Genomic DNA, 19,129 nt, shown 5'->3' on the forward strand with positions numbered 1-19,129 from the left:
TAGGTGAAATTCATCAAATTAGCAAAAATGTCACTGAAATGTTAGTAAAAGCCAACAAGTAGTGAAGGTTAAAGATAACGTTTATTGAGTACATCAGGTAGAAATGAACATTCAATACAAAGTCAATAACAAATTCAGAGCTCCACACAACGAATACCGAGATATGAAGATTAAACAATCCAAGCCGGCAAAACAGGAAACGTCGCAATCCTGGCAAGTCAGTCCCACGTGATGTTGAGCATCCGACAACTAAGCTCCCACATCTTCTCCGCCACCTCTTCGTCTCTGCCTTCCGCCGAGCAGTTTGTGGGGGCGCAGTCCCTGCGGAAATAGAGGGTGGGGGGCAAACAGAGGTGAGCACGCAACGCCCAAGCTTTTGGAGGTTATGTGCCAGCCTACATGTAGAATCCGCCACTGTCGTTGTCCAGCGTGGGCTCCACAGCGCAGTAGATGGTGGTGCGGGCACCCTGCGCCGGCGTCTTAATAAACGGTCTAATCATAGTTATCACAAAGCGTTGAGGTCTGTTCATGTGGCGCCACAAATCCGTGTTGACCACACCCGGATGCACAGCGTACGTCGTCACACCCGTGCCTAACAACCACACAGCCAGGTGGTCAAAAATATGTCACCTGTCGCTGATCTTCCAGATTGGATGCGCTTCTTGCATATGCTAATTAAAGCAACTATTTGGATTGGCTACACAACATTAAATATTCCATGAAATTTTTCATTGCATAAAACTTTGAAAATGTGCGCTGACCTTCCAAGCGTTTGGCAAGAGAGCGTGAGAAAAGCAAGTTGGCCAGCTTGCTCTGAGAATACGCTTTGAACTTGTCGTAGGCGTGCTCGCTGTTGATGTCATCAAATTTGATGGAGGTCCAAGCATGAGCCATGGAGGACACTATCACCACGCGGGCGGGAGACGAACGCTTCAGGAGATCCAGCAGAAGGTACGTCAAGAGGAAGTGACCTTGGGGGGGAGGGGACAGTTTTACTATATGACCAAAACAGCCAGGTTTGGGGGGAAAAAGTGAGCAGTCAGCGTTTGTGGCAACGTGTAACCTGAAGTGACCAGTGTGTCCCATCATGTTAATAATAACGGCAATCAAACGTGATATATGAATCATTAAGTGTGACGCAACGCAAACAGTTGTCATAAAAGAGGCCGTAAGAATAGTCATAATAGCCGTAATCTCCTCAGGCTGTTGAGTGGCCTGACAATGTGCTAGTCAGCTAGTGGGATGCCAACACTACTAACAGCCATTTACTTGGGGTTTGAATGCACAAGAGATCATTCTGTTAAAAAGGTCTGGAAATGTTTTTCAATATTCTAAAATCACCCCCAATTTTCAGAAATTCACATTAACCTAAATTTAAGAGATTCCATGAATTTCATCATTGACATGCAACGTGAACAAAAAAAAAAAAAAAACTCATTCACCCATGTGATTGACACCAATGTGCATCTCAAAGCCATCGGCCGTTTTGCTGTAAGGACACATCACGCCAGCATTGTTGATCAGAATGTTCAGTTTGGACTCTCCTAAAATAAAATAAAAAATTATGGCAGGAATGTTTGACAGCAAATTAAAGGGGAGCCAGGGTGCATCCATGACACCTCACCTTCATTTATGGCCTGTGCAAATTCTCGGATAGATTTGGTGTCAGCCATATCTAATTTCATGCAAACCACGTCGTCATTGAGGGACCGGTCTCTAACTTCTGTGAGGGCCACCTGAGCTTTCTCCATGTCCCTGCACGCCATGATCACTCTGGCACCTAACCACACACAATTGACATGGATTGATTGGCAACACCTGGAAAGTGACAGTCCATTAAAACTAACACACTTCTCTACAACACTTTCCACTATCTTTAGAATGTTACCAAAAAATAATGTACATTTTTCCATTTCTATTTGATTGCCATTCATCCACTATTGTTCCAATGCAAAGAGACAAAATAATTGATAGTGTAACGATTACACAAGCACGCCCCCTAATTGAGAAAATTAACATGAAATTAATTTCGCCATCGTATTTCTAAGTTTGATCCATCCAAATAAACTACTGGAAACTCCAAAAAAAGGACCAAAAAAAACAAGTCTATTGTCACCAAAATATCAAACCACAATGTACAAATTTTTAAAAATAAATACTTTCGAAAAGGTGGGACCTGTGTAAAAAGTTATTAAAACGTTATGCTATTTTATGCACATTTAGCCTACCTAATGTTAAAAGAATAACACACACACACACACACACACACACAAATCTCAGGTGTGTTTGATTTGGTCACACTGACCTCTGGTGGCCAGGTCGGCCGCCGTCTCCTTGCCGATGCCGGAGTTGGCCCCGGTGATGAGCACAGTTTTGCCATCGAGCCTCACATCGCTGTCCCAGGGAGCGCGGAACTGCTCTCTGTCACACAGCGAGTGACTCAATCGGTAAAACATCTGTGGCGTCACTTAAACAGAAACTAACAATCGCGGTAAAACTTATGACCTGTAAAAGTCATAGAAACTTCTCCAGTGCCATCTTAACACGAAGAGCCTCACATGTAAAATATTACTTTATTATTAGACAACATGAAATTATGACGATGATTACCAGCTGCGTTGTCATTAACTTGTTAAAGTTCTCACCTTAAATACTGCATGTTGCTTTCTTGAAGTCTTGAAGGAAAACAAGCAACAACAAATCTGCAAAAACTCACGTTGAAACTTATAAAAACGCCTTCGTCCACCACGCTAAAAACGACGATGCAGACCTGGCTTACTTCAAATTGACACTCACGTTTGAGCCAATTAACGACGCGTTTTATGCCCTTGCTCGAACGTGATTGATTAAGACCACAGGGGCCCGCTCTCAGAATATTTCTCATTACGACACACGCTGTGCAGAGATAATTTATTTTAATTAAAAATGTTTGGAAAAAAAAATACAAAACCTTATGGTTCCATCAGCGAACAAAATAGTAGTAAAATGTTACAGGTTGAGATTGTTGACTGACTCTCATTTTGGCCAATTGGCACTTGGGTTAACGCCCTTGAACGAACATGATTGGTTAGTGTGATAATGCAGATGCTTCCGATTTAAAATACAAACTGTGTCGACACAATTTTTCTTTGGAAATGTTAAAAAACTGAATCTTTGAAGTCGCTTAAAACAATTTAGCTTGTTTTTTTTACCAGTGATTCTTAATTTAAATATTATTGATTTGTGGACTTTCGAAGCGCACAATGCCCATGATGCTCGCATATATGTGTCCACTAGAGGGCAGCAAATACCAACTGATCAGATGTTGTTTTAACCCTTTGCATGTTTTGTTTATGTATAGATTAACTGGTTACTTTGTCTTCAATTGAGACCTCTTTCTCGGTCTCTGCTGGGTAGAGTAGGAGCTAAACTCGAATTGTGTGTGTCTATGTTTGTGTTTTTTCTTGTACTTGGGGCATTTTTTTCAATGACTTACGGTGGTGTATTTTGTGCACACAAGGTCACTCGAAGAGGAAATTTAGCAGCTGATTGCACGTCAGCAAACATTGACTTCCCATTTTTTTGCTTAACCAGTCAGAAAAGGAGTGTGGGAGTATGGGTGTGTGTGCATGGGGAGTAAAGTCTGGCATTGTGAAACAAACTTGGGATAATTATTTCAACATATGCTTACTGGAAGGAAGCAGGTAAACATTAACATGAAATCCAACAAGGACTAGAAAAATGCAATTTCTTTGGAAATTGCGTGTGAGGGCAAAAAAACTGAATAAAAACTTGGGGAATGTTATGGAAAATCAGTAGGCATAGTAAGCTGAATAGTTTAAAGATGGAACGGTTTAATTCTGCATCAGTGAAAAAAAAAATTAATGTTGTATTTCTCCGAAGCAAATTTAAACAGGTTCCCCTCTCCTCAGGCAAAGTTACAGCGGGTATTAATTCTAACTGCAGCCCTATTACACTAAGTCAATACGTGAAAATAAGTAATAAGTCTCTGCACTCCCTGAAGACGCGGTTCCGAGCATTCTTTTTCAGCTGTCACTCGCGATTCCACTCCCCGTTAAGCTCCACTCCCACGCCCGACATGCCAAATTTGGTTCAAAAGTGTGAAACTCGAAAAAAAGATTTGAACCTGAAAAAAAAAGATCAGAATCTGAAAAAACAAGTTGAACCTGAAAAAAAAGAGGTGTGAATCTGAAAATATTAAACATGTAACTGATAAAAATAGAATCTTGAAAAATGAATGGAGGTGAAACTTGAAAATAAATATTTTGTCAAAAAAAAATGTCACTCCAAAGAATGTGACGTAACATGAGAATACGTCTTCGCCTTCACACAATAAACAAAATGATCAGAAGTACATTAGAAACATTTCACAAGGCAAATCATTCAAGTTAGGTTGCAGGTGGAAGTAAGCAAAGATACAACTTTAACAAGAGATTAAATCATGACTTAAGGATTCATTAGGAAGGATGTTTGGGTCACCTGGAGAAAGGATCAGACTATTTAACCTCTTGCGCTGGCGCCACATTAGTAAATTCCCAGAGGCCCCAAAACAATGGGGCAGCGGGAGGATGCGCTGAATAAACCATGAGAACAATTCATTAGCTATAACAAGAACGCCGCGGTTGCTTGATGGGACGCACGTTCTCTTATTTTGGCCCAGACGGGAAGTCAACACAAACAAACGAAACCATGTCCTGCACGGGTGGGCCTGGAACCAACATGTTCCGTATGACCTGTAAGTGCATGGAGGAGTGCAGTTGTAAGGTTTCAATGCATCTGTGTGTGGAGTACGTTAAACCGACAAAATCAGATCAGGTACACTACTTGTTGAAGGTTAAGTTCATAACAAACCTCTAGGTGGCGCTCTAACCCCTCACGCTATGTTCATTGTTTGGCCACGATAGTCTGTATGAACACAGTTGCAAGGAAACAAATTGGAAAAATACAAAAAGCAAACTACATTTAAAATAAAAATACAAATCAGTCTAAATAGAAATATTTTTTAAATTAAATCAATTCAAATTAAATGAAAATGAGATCACGCTAGTCTGGAATCTTCCGCGGCCGACGACTACTTCTCCTACCACTAATAATAAAATTTGACTAAAAACTATAAATATATAAATAATAGAAAAAAAATTAAGAAAAAATGTTGATGCCCGCACTGGTCAAACAATCCAAGTAGATCAACAAAAAAAGACATTATTGTAGGCAGAAAAAATGCTAGTTACAGTGACTTGCCATAGATTTCAACTGAGGTCAAAAGTTTATCTTCCAGAAGAACAGGAAAGAGCGAGCCCTGTTTACATGACAACAGAAGTCAGCTCAAGGTCGAGTCCCTCTTTGGCCAAATGATAAACATCGTCATTATCTTCGTCCATTGCCACCTTTCATGCTACACTAACTTCAGTCGGACAGTTGACGCCCTATGCGTTTATGTTTGTGTGTGTGTGCGTGCGTGTGTGTGTGTGTGCGTGTGTGTGTGTGCGTGTGTGTGTGCGTGCGTGCGTGCGTGTGTGTGTGTGCGTGCGTGTGTGTGCGTGTGTGTGTGTGTGCGTGTGTGTGTGTGTGTGTGTGTGTGTGTGTGTGTGTGTGAGACCTCACGGAGGTGCTGTGATTCCGTGTACAGTATACACACAATGCACACACAATGCACACACACACACACACTAATGGCCTTCTGATAGCAATTATTATAGCACAAACACACATGCGAGTCATTTTCTCTCAACTGCATGCAAGCACACATTTTAGCTTTTAAAACCGCTTCGCCCCAATTCACGTGAATTCGCATCAACCACCCAAATGCAGTGCAAAATAACCACTGTTTTCCTCCTCTGCCACCTGATATGGAGGACCAAAACGGCCAAAATTGCAAATAAAAAAAAAAAAATGAAGAAGAAAATTGAAAAAATAAAATAAATTAGTATTTTATTGTTTGTATTTTTCACTATAGTTTTTTTAAATTTTGGATTTACTTTTACTTCTATTTTAAATTATATATATTTTTGTAGTTATACTTTTGTGTTTTTTACTTCCGTATATAGATTTCAAATTACAAGTATTATTTGTTTTTATTTTCTCATTTATTTATTTATTTATTTATTTATTTATTTATTTATTTATTTATTTATTTATTTGTTATTTTGGCATTTTTTGTCCTGCAATGCAAAAGGTAATGTTATTCAAATGAGGGGGCAGTCCTGTGTGTGTCTATTTTTGTTGTTGTCTATTATGTTTGGTCTATTTTTTTAATGTCATTCAGGTGGCGGTATTTTTTTTTTGTTGAATTTGTTGTGCCTTTCTTGATTCCTAAAAATGTTCCTAATCGACTTCAGCAACCTTGCTGTTAGGCTAACAAAATGATTAATTTGAATTTGTTTGATTTGCATCCGGACAGGAAACAGCGACAGCACAGGGCCTGCACTCAGTCACTTTGTGACAGCTGACGGCCTGCTGAGCAAGCGCAGAACTGTTATTATCAGCTTCAAAAAGGTGCTTGTGTCCTTAGACAGACGTTCAAGCAGCACCATTTTTAAGGTAATATTGTTAATTTTATTTTGTCTTATTTGCTAGTTTTTGATGTCTTTTTTTCTGCTTTCCTTCACCCCACTGTTGTCCTTTTTCTTTTTGCCTGCAAAAAAAAAAAAGAGCTTTCACAGTGCGAGCATGTCAAACAAAAGAAAAGGCCCCACTGGAAGAGACCACATGGCGGGCTTCATATGCCGGGCCAAGATCCGAGCAGATGAGAGCCATTAATATTCCCGTGGCATCCCAGATCACTTGCCGTTGCCAAGGAAGCCGGGCAACAATTTGCCCCTTCCACTATTCCGCAAGGTCAGTCGAACTGTGCAAAGCTCCACACTCGAGTGCCGGTGCAAACCTCCAACTAGCGTCCATGGGCTTTGTTATGATATGCTAGCATTAAGCTAGTGTTGCTCATAAACTAGCACTCGAGTGCCGGGATTACAAACGCCTTCTGGCAATAATGAGATCCACTTCCCCGACCGGCGACCTTTATACAATAATAGGAGCGAGTGGCCCGCTTAAGCCGCGACCGCGCGCCTTCTTATTACGGCTTGTAAGACTCGAGTGCAAAGCGGCTCGACATAAATGCGCGCAATACGATAATACTGCTTATCGATCCGCGTCCGCACACTCGGACTTTTGTTCATCGAAGGCCGTTAGCAGGAAGCGGGCCACTGTAATCCTGGCGTAGGCGCCAATGTGGCTTGTTATGACTGCAAATAGGAGCGGTTGACCCTTATTTAGCACGCGCTCATCTGTTTAGACAGCAGCGCATTATGCGCGCCGCAAGTTTCGTCCAGTTGTTTTCATGAGTGCCGTTTCATCTCAATCAACAGCTTCATTAGCGTGTACGTATGTTTAAGCTAGCAACGATGGAGGCTTGTGAGTTTGCTTTGCCAACATTCACACACACACACATACACACACACACAAACACACACACACACTGACATAAAACCAATCGTAATGAGCTAGTAAAGCATAAAAACTTCTAGATAAATGTGACTAAGTAAACATACACTTTTGCTCCCATAGAATGTGCACACACGAGAGGTACAAGGAGCAACACACAACCACTTTGCGATGCACTTAATGAGCCACAATCATCCTTATCTACAAACATACATACATTTTCTGAAGTGCTTATCCTCACGAGGGTCGCGGGCGCAGCTCAGCGAACATATCCGTGCGCGCACGCACACACACACACGCACACACACACACACACACACGCACACACACACTGTTACATCATTTAAATGACCCAAATTGTAAACGTCGTCTCCTGTTCAAACTGCAACTAGCAAATTCGAGCCGATTGAATGAGTTGAAGTTTGATTGGCATATAGCTCCTCAATGTGATGATTTCAGGGGAAAGCCAAAGTTATCCATATTCAAAGTTAAAGAAGTGAACTAAAGTACGAAAGACGTCGAATTAGCGAGAACATATTTTATCGCGAGGCCTTATCGTGACGGCGTGTAGGTGACGTGTGGACCGCGCCCGACGGCGGTCCCACAACTGTTCAGCGTGGAAAGTGATTTCCCACCCGGTTAAAAAGTAACACCAAGCGGTCAACCATTAACCACCGAACAAAATTATTGGGACACCAACGGGCGGGGGGGCCGTTTTTCCCACTTCTTTTGGAATTCAATTCCAACCATCGTATGTGTTCTAAAAATTGATTCATTTGACAAAACTAAATAAAAATTTGCTTAAGGCAAAGCTGTGTTGTTTGGAGTAGATAAGGCATCATCGTCTTTGTTTGATGTTGACTCGGACTCGACCCCGCTGATTAAAATTGCCACTCAAGCCATTTCCCGTTTTGCCAGCGGCTCGTCCTTGCTATGGTGACATTGACAGATTTGTTTACAAGCGGTGCTGTGAGAGAAAGCACCGGCTATCTTTTGGAAGTACACGTGTGAAAACATTTTCAGAATGTTGCAACATCACCTGACATGAGCAGCAAGGCTGCAAGATGGCGACACGCGATGCTCTGACAAGATGTCGGTACTGATGCTGGTGATGTAACGTCTTATGTAATATGTGCCCCTCCTCCTAAAAAAAATATGGGTAAAATGAGGCTAGGCTGATGCTTACAGAACAGGCAATGTGAATTTTTAGGGCAGGCAAAAATATGAGATTGTGTCCTTTATATTTTTAAAATATATAAAATTATTTCTAATTTCCCCAATAGAATTCCCATGCCGTTTATGTCATAAGAGACTGCGGGGAGAAATTAAGGGCCCAAATTCCCTTCAGACGAGCGCCCTGATGGATGGCAGGAAATTCCTCGTTTACAAACGTCACTGTAAAGACAAGATGGCGTCTGTGATTGTCGAAGCAAGCCAAAATAGGATGCCGTTGATGCTGGGATAACGTTTGTCACCCCCATGGGCAGCAGAGAACATAGATGGCAGATAGCACAAGAATGCGCACCTGCAGCTTGATTTTTAGAAGCGTTTTGTAGTTTTACAAAAAGAACGACTCTTGACACTTTGCGTGTTTTTCTTACTTTCTGCTGGTGTCCCAATACTTTGGGACAAACGTCACAGATGAGCCGCTTGTAGTTTTTCAAAAACATATATATATATTTTTTAGTTCCTATAGGTGTCCTAATACTTTTGCCCATACCCCACAGGCGTGTAGATGGCAGTTAAAAGATAAAAACACAACTGTTGACATCTCACAAGTATATTTCCACTTCCTGATTGACAGAATACACATTTGGCATTCTAAAGGCGTCCCGATATTTTGGTCAAACTGCTCGATGCCACCGAAGCTATGCCAGGCGGTAACGTGAGAGCGATGACCTCGTGAGCGCGCCCGCGTGTGTGCGAACAGGAAACTTTACTCCCATGAGTAAAGCAATCTCTCCTCCTTAGCAACCGGCGAGTGCAGGAGACAAATTTGACCCACTCTCGGACGCGCTTGGTCGTAGCTAATCAAGTACCAGTCAATGAGTGCGATTGTTCTTCCTCTTTTAATGCCTCAACACACAAAAACTCTTTCTTCTTCTGGTGGGAGCAGTAAGAGGAGAATTTGGGGAGCGGGGCATCAACAAGGCCCTTGATTAGCATGCTAACATATTAGCATACATATTTGGAGAAGAAAACAAAGTCTCGACATCTTTTGAGAAAATGTCAAATGTTGACGCAAGTGATGACGCCCCCGAAATTGGGCATACACGTGTCGATTGTGAGGAGACATGGAATCCAACATGCGCTTAACTTTATCTTGAGGGAAGCATGCTGCGATAGCATCCACGTGGAAGAATACGCTTTGTGTCGCCGTGACAATTGATGTTTCACCACTGTGCAAAATTCAAATGCAATTGTAGTCTTAACAAAAAAAATATCCACGCATAGAAATGGGAGTTGACTATGGCTAATTTAAGTATGACACAATAGAAATCTTACTTCTACTCTCATTTAGCCTCTCAGGGGCTTTTTCTACTGCTACTCACACACAAGTGTGACATTGCTTTACATGATCACATGCCAGGCGACATGTATGTCAGCCCAGTGACCTGCTAGATTACACAACAGGATGCAAAAGCCCACAGGGTCCGTCCGTCTGACCATGTGTGTGTGTGTGTGTGTGTGTGTGTGTGTGTGTGTGCGTGTGCGTGTGCGTGTGTGTGCGTGTGTGTGTGCATGCGTGCGTGCGTGCGTGTGTGTGTGTGTCCATGTAAAATGAATCAATACAATCTATGCAAACAGTGTGCATGTCAGTTAGAACATTGATTTCACCTTGGGGAAAAAAAAGGCTTTGCGTTAGTGTGTGAGGCAAAAAAAAAAGAAGGCGTGTGTGTGTGTGTATCTGTGTGTGTGTGTGTGTGTATCTGTGTGCGTGTGTGTGTGTGTGTGTGTGTGTGCGTGCGTGTGTCACATGACAGCCCCCAGCAAGGTTATCCAGCTGTCACAACAAATCAAAAACAAAACACACACGTTAAAAAAAATACTGTCACTGTGTTAGCAATTCCGTTGATGATGTGAACTTGTGAATTTTTAAGGCCTTTTAAAAAAAAACACATTGAATTTAAATTGAACCTGTAATATATTTATTTTTGATTATTTTCAACCACCTTGAGTTATGTAATCAAATCAATAATGATAAATCATGATCTCATCATGTTACAACGACACAGGTCTTCTTTCAAAACTTTTATGTAACTGGTCGAATGTCCATTTCATAGAATAACGATAAGACAAACAACTTCTGAACAGGGCTTAACAACCACTGGCGTCAATCAAAATAAAAACAATAAGGCATCTAATTTGTCATCAAAATTGAATTACAATCTCTCTTTAGTACATCAGTTCAGAAATACAGAGATTAAATGAAGCGCCTGAACGTCTCATCTCATCTCTTGGCAGCTTCTCGTCTTCTTCCTTGCATCTTTTTTAAATTGTTATCTCAATTGCACACTTTTGTTTTGGACACATAACAATTCATTTCAATTTCTTTTTACAGGAGGACACATAGAGCAGTCGTTGGTTCGGTAAAGTGACATCTGATAAGTGCTCCACGGGACACAAACACAATTCCATGAAGGAATATTGGACGGAGGGGAGACACGTGAGCATTGGTGCGTCCTGTCGTGCCATGGCTAAAAGGAGGTAGGAGAAAGAGGCTAGTGTGGAGGTCAAAAGGGCAACTGGGGGGAGCAGGGGCACTATGGCAGTAGATCTGCACCATCTGAGTTTGGATTTGGAACTCTGAATATTTTGGGTGGAAATTTCCTGACGTCTGATTGCGATGGTGCAATTTGTGTCAGTTTGCATTGGGCGTTCACTTGAAGCAAGCGCGCACTTGGCGGCCCTTGAGCGGCTGTGGCGGGCGGTAGTTGTCCACCATGCAACACTCGGGCTCGCCCTCGGCCGAGAACAGCAGGCTGCGGAATTTGTCCATCTGCGGAGAGAAGAGACGTGATGGTGGACAACACTGACAAAATGCTAAAACCAACTAAAAGAAAAAGACAAACTCATCCAAAACTGGGTGATCGTTGCGTTTGGTCCAAAACAGAGCTGCTCTTTCTTCTTCACAAGCGCAACTCAACAAAGAAGCATTTGTACGCAAGGCGCTACCTGAGCCGAGCTGACGCTGATGGCATCCTTGCAGACGATCCAGGTGACGCTCTCCAGCAGAGGGGGCGTGGTCAGGGACCCATCATACGTCCAGTAGTCCAGGCAGGAGGGCAGCAAGCTGCTCGGGTCGAAGCCCTTGAACGTGGTCTGCTTGCCCTGAGGGTGGGGGAGGGGGGCGCATTAGGACCCCCTGACGCTAACTCAAGTGTAGAAAACGCAGCCACCACGGGAACATACTTTGGTCTTGATGGCACCAAAGGCGTCCAGAACCTTCTGGAGACTGGCGTTTTCATCACCGATCTAAGACGTGATAATTGTTAGCGAACCATGTTCAGAAAGTGAAGTTTGAGTTTTCGTACGAACCTGCAGGAAAACTCCCACCACGGCGAGTCCGTCGGGTTTGCTCGCAGCTTCGCCAAAGTTGCCATATTTAGTGTTCCAGTGCACCAGATGAAGCTGCGAAAACAAGTACAAAAATTCTTACAAAGTTCCCCCCCCAAAAAAAAATTCATCTTTACCTCCGCAGGGTACTTGTTCCCGGACACCGTGTGCTCCGAGCCCTTGTCGTCAGAAGCCCCCCAGTGGAAGTGGAACTGCTTGAGCCGGTACACCCCCGAGACGGGCCCACCGGTCAGAACTGCGGGCGGAGGGACAGATGGAAGGACAGAGAGAGAGAGAAAGAGAGACGGGAACGTTGAATGTTGAGAGTGACAGCGACAGACGTTTCTGCTTTGGGCATGACGACAACAATGACACGACGCCTCGTGCTGTGAACCTGAGGTTGGATTTAACATCTTCTCGCGACAATTGCAAACATGCCTCATCATAACTGCATGTGTTGCGCAACCTTGAATAAGCAAAGACATGTAAAAAAAATCACGGCACACTAACCTGTGTCTAAATAGTTTAAGATATCTAGAGAATTTGGTAAAATTGCAACCAAAAAAATATTTTATTGTAGGATAATGTGCGTAATAATGGCAACTCTTCGTATGTGATGTGTCATCTTCATATTTGGCTCACAGGATGCGTGACTAAATGTCACAAAGCCAACACCTAGGTGGAAACACGTACATGGAAAGCCTGGACGCACTTGTCTTGTGTTTGTATTTGCTCCAAAGCAGCGGGCCACAGTAGATTATGTAACCTTAATCTCAGTTGGCAAGCGCACATGTAATCTGGATAAGCAACGGTTTAAAAATACACACAAATGATCTATTTGTATCTTTACAAAAGAATATTAAACTACGCTGAAAAGAAATATTCTTGTGAGATTTTGACGGTTAAAATATCGTTTTGGACGAAATTCCAATCCATCCACTCATTTGTTGACGTATCGAAGGTGTTCCTATTTTTAGTGCGCTTTGGCCTTCTTTGAGCCGTTGTTGGTGGAAAAGGTTTGCTTGAGGTGACATTAACAATTCAGTTATTGTCTGCATGCATGCTTTGTTCTGGGGGGGGGGGGGCTAAAATGAAGCCCTCCCTTTGCCATCCACTCAGCCCTCCAGCGGGAAGAATGAGCTCTTATTGTACACATACAGTATGACAAATACAATGAACCCATACAGTACATTTTAGGTAATAAAATGTAAATTGTCAGAGGGAAAAGGGCCAAAAACAACAAAAATGAAATAAACTGCCTGCAGGAATAAATTGTGGATGACGTCATTGATGCGTGTATGCATGCAAAAAAAAAATCAGCCTGCAGCGATGTCCTAATAATAAAACATGAAAATAAAAATGTGTGTAGTACTCACCGGAGCTGTCCGTGTCATCGCTGAAGGTCACCTGGAAGGAGTGTCCGTTGTTGAGGATGTCCAAGCAGGTGCCCGGGTCGTACTTGAGGTTGAGAGGCTTGAGCGCGCCGTCGTACGACGCCAGGCCGGGATTGATGTCGATGGGCGACTGCCGCGGACCGTCGGCGATGGGGAAACTGGCTGACCACTTGTCCGGACCTAAGGTAGGAGAGAAAACACACAAATAAATAAATGCTACAAATGCGTGGATTTTACGCGCGCCTCCCTGTGCACGAATGCAACATCTGCGCGCGCAGATGAGGTGCAATGAAGGCCAAGTGTGGCGGATCGGGATGAGAGTGAAGCTCACCGTTATTAGCGGCGTATCCCCACGCGTGAGACATGTTGTCACTAGGAGTGGATGCGGCTTCTTTCTAAGCAATCCTGCAAACAGAGCGCTGGTGCCCCCAACAACTGACAGCCGCGCGGCACCTTATATATAAATATACGCGGACCCCCCCCCCCCCCCTCTCACGTTCCCCGACTCTTCCTCCTCCTCCTCCTCCTCCTCCTCCTCCTCCTCCTTCTCTTCCTACACCGGCTTTCCAGACTCTCTCTCTGTCTCTGTCTGTCTCTGTCTGTCTCTGTCTCTGTCTCTCTCTCTCTTGCTCTCTCTCGCTCGCTCTCTCTCTCGCTCTCTCGCTCGCTCGCGCTCTCTCGTTCCCTCCCTCTCTCTCTCCGAACCCTAACGCTAATCCAACCTTGTTACCCGAGTCGAACCCATGACCACGAATTCAGGTGGACCCATCATATTCTCGTCCGCTCCATTGTGAAACCCATTAAAAATAAGTAAATAAAGTATCTTTCGTCTCATCGCTTTCCTAGTCTCGCCTGCATCACGTTTAAATAAAAAACAGAGGAGACGCAACAATGATAACGATTGCAATTGGCTGGCAACCAGTTCAGGATGCACCCCTCTTACTGTACAGAGACCGCTGGGAGAGACCCCAGCGCACCCACGACCATTATGAGGACAAGCGAGTCAAAAATGGATAGATAATAATGGCAATAACGAAATCTGTCAAATGCTCAGTTCGGAACAGGGGCGAATGCAGATAAAGTCAAGTCCAAATCCGTAATAGTTGAGCGGTTTAAAGTCATGACCTTCAAACACGACTGAAGCTGCTTCAGCATGGCGGATACATATTGTATAATGCATATTTGCAATGCACAGCCCGTTAGGCAGACTTTTCTGCGGTGCAATAGCTCTGCCTGCAGGCAACTTATAAAAATGCGGGCTCGGAGGACCTTTAACAATAGACGCGTCATATTGATGATGTCATCAACAAAGGACGCTACTTCAGAATTCAAAACAGAAAAACGTGGAGCGCACGTTCAAGTATTGTTATCGGGTCGTTCATCCAAAAAACACAAGCTATACAGGTAAATGGATCGCGGCACTATTTTCGTTTTTTAGAAAAACCCCCAAGACAGTGCTGCTCAGCTTTTCTCTCAGCTTTGATGGATTTCAGTTGTTGTGCACATGTGATTGATAACATTATTTTTACCCACTTTATATTGTAAATATCCATATAAATGTCATTAAATGCCATTATTTAAATTACCAATTACTCTGTGTACAAATCTATCATTACTGCTCTATTGTGCGTGTGCGTGTGTGTGTGTGTGTGTGTGTGTGTGTGTGTGTGTGTGTGTGTGTGTGTGTGTGTGTGTGTGTGTGTGTGTGTGTGTTCAGCTGTCACAACAGTACAAAAACAAAACACACACACACACATTAAAACTGTTTAGCAATTCCATAGATATGAGCTTGTGAATTTATAAGGCCTTTTAATAAAACCACACTGAATTTAATTTGAATTAAACCTGTGATATATTTATTTTTTATTATTTTTGACCACCTTGAGTTATGTAATCAAATCAATAATGATAAATTATGACATACCACTCAAAACAGGTCTTTCACGACTTCTATGTAACTGGTCGAATGTCAGTATAACAATAAGACAGACAAGTTCTGAACAGGGCTTAACAACCACTGGGGTCAATCAAAATATAAAAAATAAGGCATCTGAGTTGTCGTAAAAAAAACGGAATTACACTCTCTCTTTAGTACATCAGTTCAGAAATACAGAGATCAAATAATGTGCCTGAACATCTCATCTCTTGGCAGCTTCTTGTCTTCATACTTGCAACTTTGTTTTTTTAAATTATTATCTCAATTGCACACTTTTGTTTTCGACACAATTCATTTCAATTTGTTTCCAACACAGAAGGACACAAAACATTCGTTGGTTCAGTAAAGTGACGTCTGTAAAGTGCTCCACGTGACACAAACACAATTCCATGAAGGAATATTGGACGGAGGGGAGACACGTGAGATAAAAGGAGGTAGGAGAAAGTAAAGTACCTGAACATCTCATTTCTTGGCAGCTTCTCGTCTTCTTCCATGCAACTTTTTTTTTTTAATTATTATCTCAAATACACACTTTTGTTTTCGACACAACATCATTTCAATTTGTTTCCAACACAGGAGGACACAGAACTTTCGTTGGTTCGGTAAAGTGACGTCTGATAAGTGCTCCATGGGACACAAACACAATTCCATGAAGGAATATTGGACGGAGGGGAGACACGTGAGCTCAAAGGAGGTAGGAGAAAGTGGCTAGTGTGGAGGTCAAAAGGGCAACTGGGGGGCACTATGACAGTAGATCTGCGCCATCAGAGTTTGGATTTGGAACAATTTTTTTTTTAGCATCAACGTCCAACTTTACTTGGCCTATCAAGCTAAACTCCATTGATCATGTGACTCAAGGAGAACTAGCAGTAAATATTATGGGTGGAAATTTCCTGACGTCTGATTGCTTTACTTGTGACAGTTTGCGTTGGGCATTCACTGGAAGAAAGCGCGCACTTGGCGGCCCTTGAGCGGCTGCGGCGGGCGGTAGTTGTCCACCATGCAACACTCGGGCTCCCCCTCGACCGAGAACAACAGGCTGCGGAATTTGTCCATCTGCGGAGAGAAGAGACGTGACTAATAAAACCGACTAAAAGAATAAGACAAACTATTCCTTAACTACAACTGATCGTTGCGTTTGGTCCAAAACAGAGCCGCTCTTTCTTCTTCACAAGCGCAACTCAACAAAGAACCATTTGTATGCAAGGCACTACCTGAGCCGAGCTGACACTGATGGCATCCTTGCAGACGATCCAGGTGACGCTCTCCAGTAGAGGGGGCGTGGTCAGGGACCCATCGTACGTCCAGTAGTCCAGGCAGGAGGGCAGCAAGCTGCTCGGGTCGAAGCCCTTGAACGTGGTCTGCTTGCCCTGAGGGAGGGGTGGGGTGGGGTGGTGGTGGGGGGGGGGGGGGGTCATTAGGACCACCTGATGCTAACTCAAGCGTAGAAAACGCAGCCACCATGAGAACATACTTTGGTCATGATGGCACCAAAGGTGTCCAGAACCTTCTGGAGACTGGCGTTTTCATCACCGATCTAAGACACGATAATTGTTAGCGAACCACGTTCAGAAGGTGAAGTTTGAGTTTTCGTACGAACCTGCAGAAAAACTCCCACCACGGCGAGTCCGTCGGGTTTGCTCGCAGCTTCGCCAAAGTTGCCATATTTAGTGTTCCAGTGCACCAGGTGAAGCTGCGAGAACAAGTAAAAAAATGCTTACCAATTTCACCCCCCCAAAAAAAAAGTCATCTTTACCTCCGCAGGGTACTTGTTCCCGGACACCGTGTGCTCCGAGCCCTTGTCGTCAGAAGCCCCCCAGTGGAAGTGGAACTGCTTGAGCCGGTACACCCCCGAGACGGGCCCGCCGGTCAGAACTGCGGGCGGAGGGACGGAACAGATGGAAGGACAGAGAGAGAGAAAGAGAGACGGGAACGTTGAATGTTGAGAGTGACAGCAACAGACGTTTCTGGTTTGGGCATGACGACAACAACGACACAAGGCCTCCTGCTGTGAACCTGAGGTTGGATTTAACATTTTCTCGTGACAATTGCAAACACGCCTCATCATAACTGCATGTGTTGCGCAACCTCGAATGAGCAAAGACATGTAAAAAAAATCACAGCACACTAACCTGTGTCTAAATAGTTAAAGATATCTAGAGAATTTGAAAGGGGTAAAATTGCAACCAAAAAAAAATATTTTTCTGTAGGATAATTTGCATAATAATGGCAACTCTTCGTATGTGATGTGTCATCTTCATATTTGGCTCACTGGATGCGTGACTAAATGTCACAAAGCCAACAACTAGGTGGAAACACGCACAAGGAAAGCCTGGATGCACTTGTCTTGTGTTTGTATTTGCACCAAAGCAACGGGCCACAGTAAATTATGTTGGCAAGCGCACATGTAATCTGGATAAGCAACGGTTTAAAAATACACACAAATGATCTATTTGTATCTTTACAAAAGAATATTAAATTGCGCTGAAAAGAATATTCTTGTGAGATTTTGACGGTTAAAATATCGTTTTTGACCAAATTCCAATCCGTTTGTGGTGGGGAAGGTTTACTTGAGGTGACATTAACAATTCAGTTACTGTCTGCATGCATGCTTTGTTTGTGTGTGTGTGTGTGTGTGGGGGGGGGCTAAAATGAAGACCCCCCCCCCCCCCCCCTTGCCGTCCACTCAGCCCTCCAGCGGGAAGAATGAGCTCTTATTGTACACATACAGTATGACAAATACAATGAACCCATACAGTACATTTTAGGTAATAAAATGTAAATTGTCAAAAAGAAGAGGGCCAAAAACAAAAAAAATTAAATAAACTGCCTGCAGGAATAAATTGTGGATGACGTCACTGATGCATGTATGCATGAAAAAAAAAAATCTGCCCGCAGCGATGTCCTAATAATAAAACATGAAAATAAAAATGTGTGTAGTACTCACCGGAGCTGTCCGTGTCATCGCTGAAGGTCACCTGGAAGGTGTGTCCGTTGTTGAGGATGTCCAAGCAGGTGCCGGGGTCGTACTTGAGGCTGAGAGGCTTGAGCGTGCCGTCGTACGACGCCAGGCCGGGATTGATGTCGATGGGCGACTGCCGCGGACCGTCGGCGATGGGGAAACTGGCTGACCACTTGTCCGGACCTAAGGTAGGAGAGAAAACACACAAATAAATAAATGCTACAAATGCGTGGATTTTACGCGCGCCTCCCTGTGCAAGAATGCAACATCTGCGCGCGCAGATGAGGGGCAATGAAGGCCAAGTGTGGCGGATCGGGATGAGAGTGAAGCTCACCGTTATTAGCGGCGTATCCCCACGCGTGAGACATGTTGTCACTAGGAGTGGATGCGGCTTCTTTCTAAGCAATCCTGCAAACAGAGCGCTGGTGCCCCCAACAACTGACAGCCGCGCGGCACCTTATATATAAATATACGCGGAGCCCCCCCAGATCACCTCTCACGTTCCCCGACTCTTCCTCCTCCTCCTCCTTCTCTTCCTACACCGGCTTTCCAAACGTACTATAGCATTTCTCTGTCTGTCTGTCTGTCTGTCTGTCTGTCTGTCTGTCTGTCTGTCTGTCTCTCTCTCTCTCTCTCTCTCTCTCTCTCTCTCTCTCTGAACCCTAACGCTAATCCAACCGTGTTACCCGAGTCGAACCCATGACCACGAATTCAGGTGGTCCCATCATATCCTCGTCCGCTCCATTGTGAAACCTATTAAAAATATAAATAAATAAAGTGTCTTTCGTCTCATCGCTTTCCTAGTCTCGCCTGCATCACGTTTAAATAAAGAAACAGAGG

At 43.6% G+C, this 19,129-nt stretch overlaps 3 protein-coding genes and 1 long non-coding RNA gene across 4 annotated transcripts; 1 reads left to right on the forward strand and 3 right to left on the reverse strand.

Annotated features, from left to right (window-relative positions):
* Nucleotides 1-62: 62 nt before the first annotated feature.
* On the reverse strand, nucleotides 63-2,806 carry rdh12l (retinol dehydrogenase 12, like). Its single transcript, XM_088363956.1, has 7 exons — nucleotides 2,646-2,806; nucleotides 2,306-2,421; nucleotides 1,625-1,780; nucleotides 1,443-1,544; nucleotides 762-971; nucleotides 400-592; nucleotides 63-321 (listed from the first exon to the last, which is right to left on the reverse strand). Exons 1-7 carry the CDS (start codon nucleotides 2,657-2,659, stop codon nucleotides 219-221), a joined length of 894 nt encoding a protein of 297 aa, XP_088220082.1. The 5' UTR covers nucleotides 2,660-2,806; the 3' UTR covers nucleotides 63-218.
* A 7,760-nt stretch (nucleotides 2,807-10,566) lies between these two features.
* Nucleotides 10,567-13,886, reverse strand: LOC148381099 (carbonic anhydrase 1-like). Its single transcript, XM_088362995.1, has 7 exons — nucleotides 13,723-13,886; nucleotides 13,374-13,571; nucleotides 12,135-12,253; nucleotides 11,980-12,072; nucleotides 11,854-11,916; nucleotides 11,617-11,772; nucleotides 10,567-11,440 (listed from the first exon to the last, which is right to left on the reverse strand). The coding sequence occupies exons 1-7, from the start codon at nucleotides 13,754-13,756 to the stop codon at nucleotides 11,321-11,323; spliced, it is 783 nt and encodes a 260-aa protein (XP_088219121.1). The 5' UTR covers nucleotides 13,757-13,886; the 3' UTR covers nucleotides 10,567-11,320.
* Nucleotides 13,887-13,955: 69 nt separating this feature from the next.
* Nucleotides 13,956-17,960, forward strand: LOC148381100 (uncharacterized). Its single transcript, XR_015854583.1, has 4 exons — nucleotides 13,956-14,795; nucleotides 15,644-15,761; nucleotides 15,904-16,021; nucleotides 17,092-17,960. It is a non-coding gene; the product is annotated as an uncharacterized LOC148381100 (long non-coding RNA).
* LOC148381101 (carbonic anhydrase 1-like) lies at nucleotides 15,327-18,812 on the reverse strand. The gene is made up of 7 exons (XM_088362997.1): nucleotides 18,624-18,812; nucleotides 18,275-18,472; nucleotides 17,084-17,202; nucleotides 16,928-17,020; nucleotides 16,802-16,864; nucleotides 16,542-16,697; nucleotides 15,327-16,383 (listed from the first exon to the last, which is right to left on the reverse strand). The coding sequence occupies exons 1-7, from the start codon at nucleotides 18,655-18,657 to the stop codon at nucleotides 16,264-16,266; spliced, it is 783 nt and encodes a 260-aa protein (XP_088219123.1). The 5' UTR covers nucleotides 18,658-18,812; the 3' UTR covers nucleotides 15,327-16,263.
* Between the last annotated feature and the right edge of the window lie 317 nt (nucleotides 18,813-19,129).

The sequence above is a fragment of the Syngnathus floridae genome, chromosome 20 (assembly GCF_059516105.1).
Source record: "Syngnathus floridae isolate MCC-2025c chromosome 20, RoL_Sflo_1.0, whole genome shotgun sequence".
In the NCBI taxonomy this organism is placed as follows: domain Eukaryota; kingdom Metazoa; phylum Chordata; class Actinopteri; order Syngnathiformes; family Syngnathidae; genus Syngnathus; species Syngnathus floridae.

Bases quoted from the DNA above. Each gene is read 5' to 3' on its own strand.
- rdh12l (XM_088363956.1), bottom strand. The intron at 1,545-1,624 runs GTGAGGTGTCAT...ATTTTATTTTAG, and splicing joins TGCACAGGCCATAAATGAAG to GAGAGTCCAAACTGAACATT. The intron at 322-399 runs GTAGGCTGGCAC...CTATTTCCGCAG, and splicing joins GACAGTGGCGGATTCTACAT to GGACTGCGCCCCCACAAACT.
- LOC148381099 (XM_088362995.1), bottom strand. From the start codon at position 13,756: ATGTCTCACGCGTGGGGATACGCCGCTAATAACG. The intron at 13,572-13,722 runs GTGAGCTTCACT...CTCCTACCTTAG, and splicing joins GGGATACGCCGCTAATAACG to GTCCGGACAAGTGGTCAGCC. The intron at 11,773-11,853 runs GTATGTTCCCGT...CCCCACCCTCAG, and splicing joins TTGGTGCCATCAAGACCAAA to GGCAAGCAGACCACGTTCAA.
- LOC148381101 (XM_088362997.1), bottom strand. From the start codon at position 18,657: ATGTCTCACGCGTGGGGATACGCCGCTAATAACG. The intron at 16,865-16,927 runs GTTCGTACGAAA...ATCGTGTCTTAG, and splicing joins TGGTGGGAGTTTTTCTGCAG to ATCGGTGATGAAAACGCCAG. The intron at 16,698-16,801 runs GTATGTTCTCAT...CCCCTCCCTCAG, and splicing joins TTGGTGCCATCATGACCAAA to GGCAAGCAGACCACGTTCAA.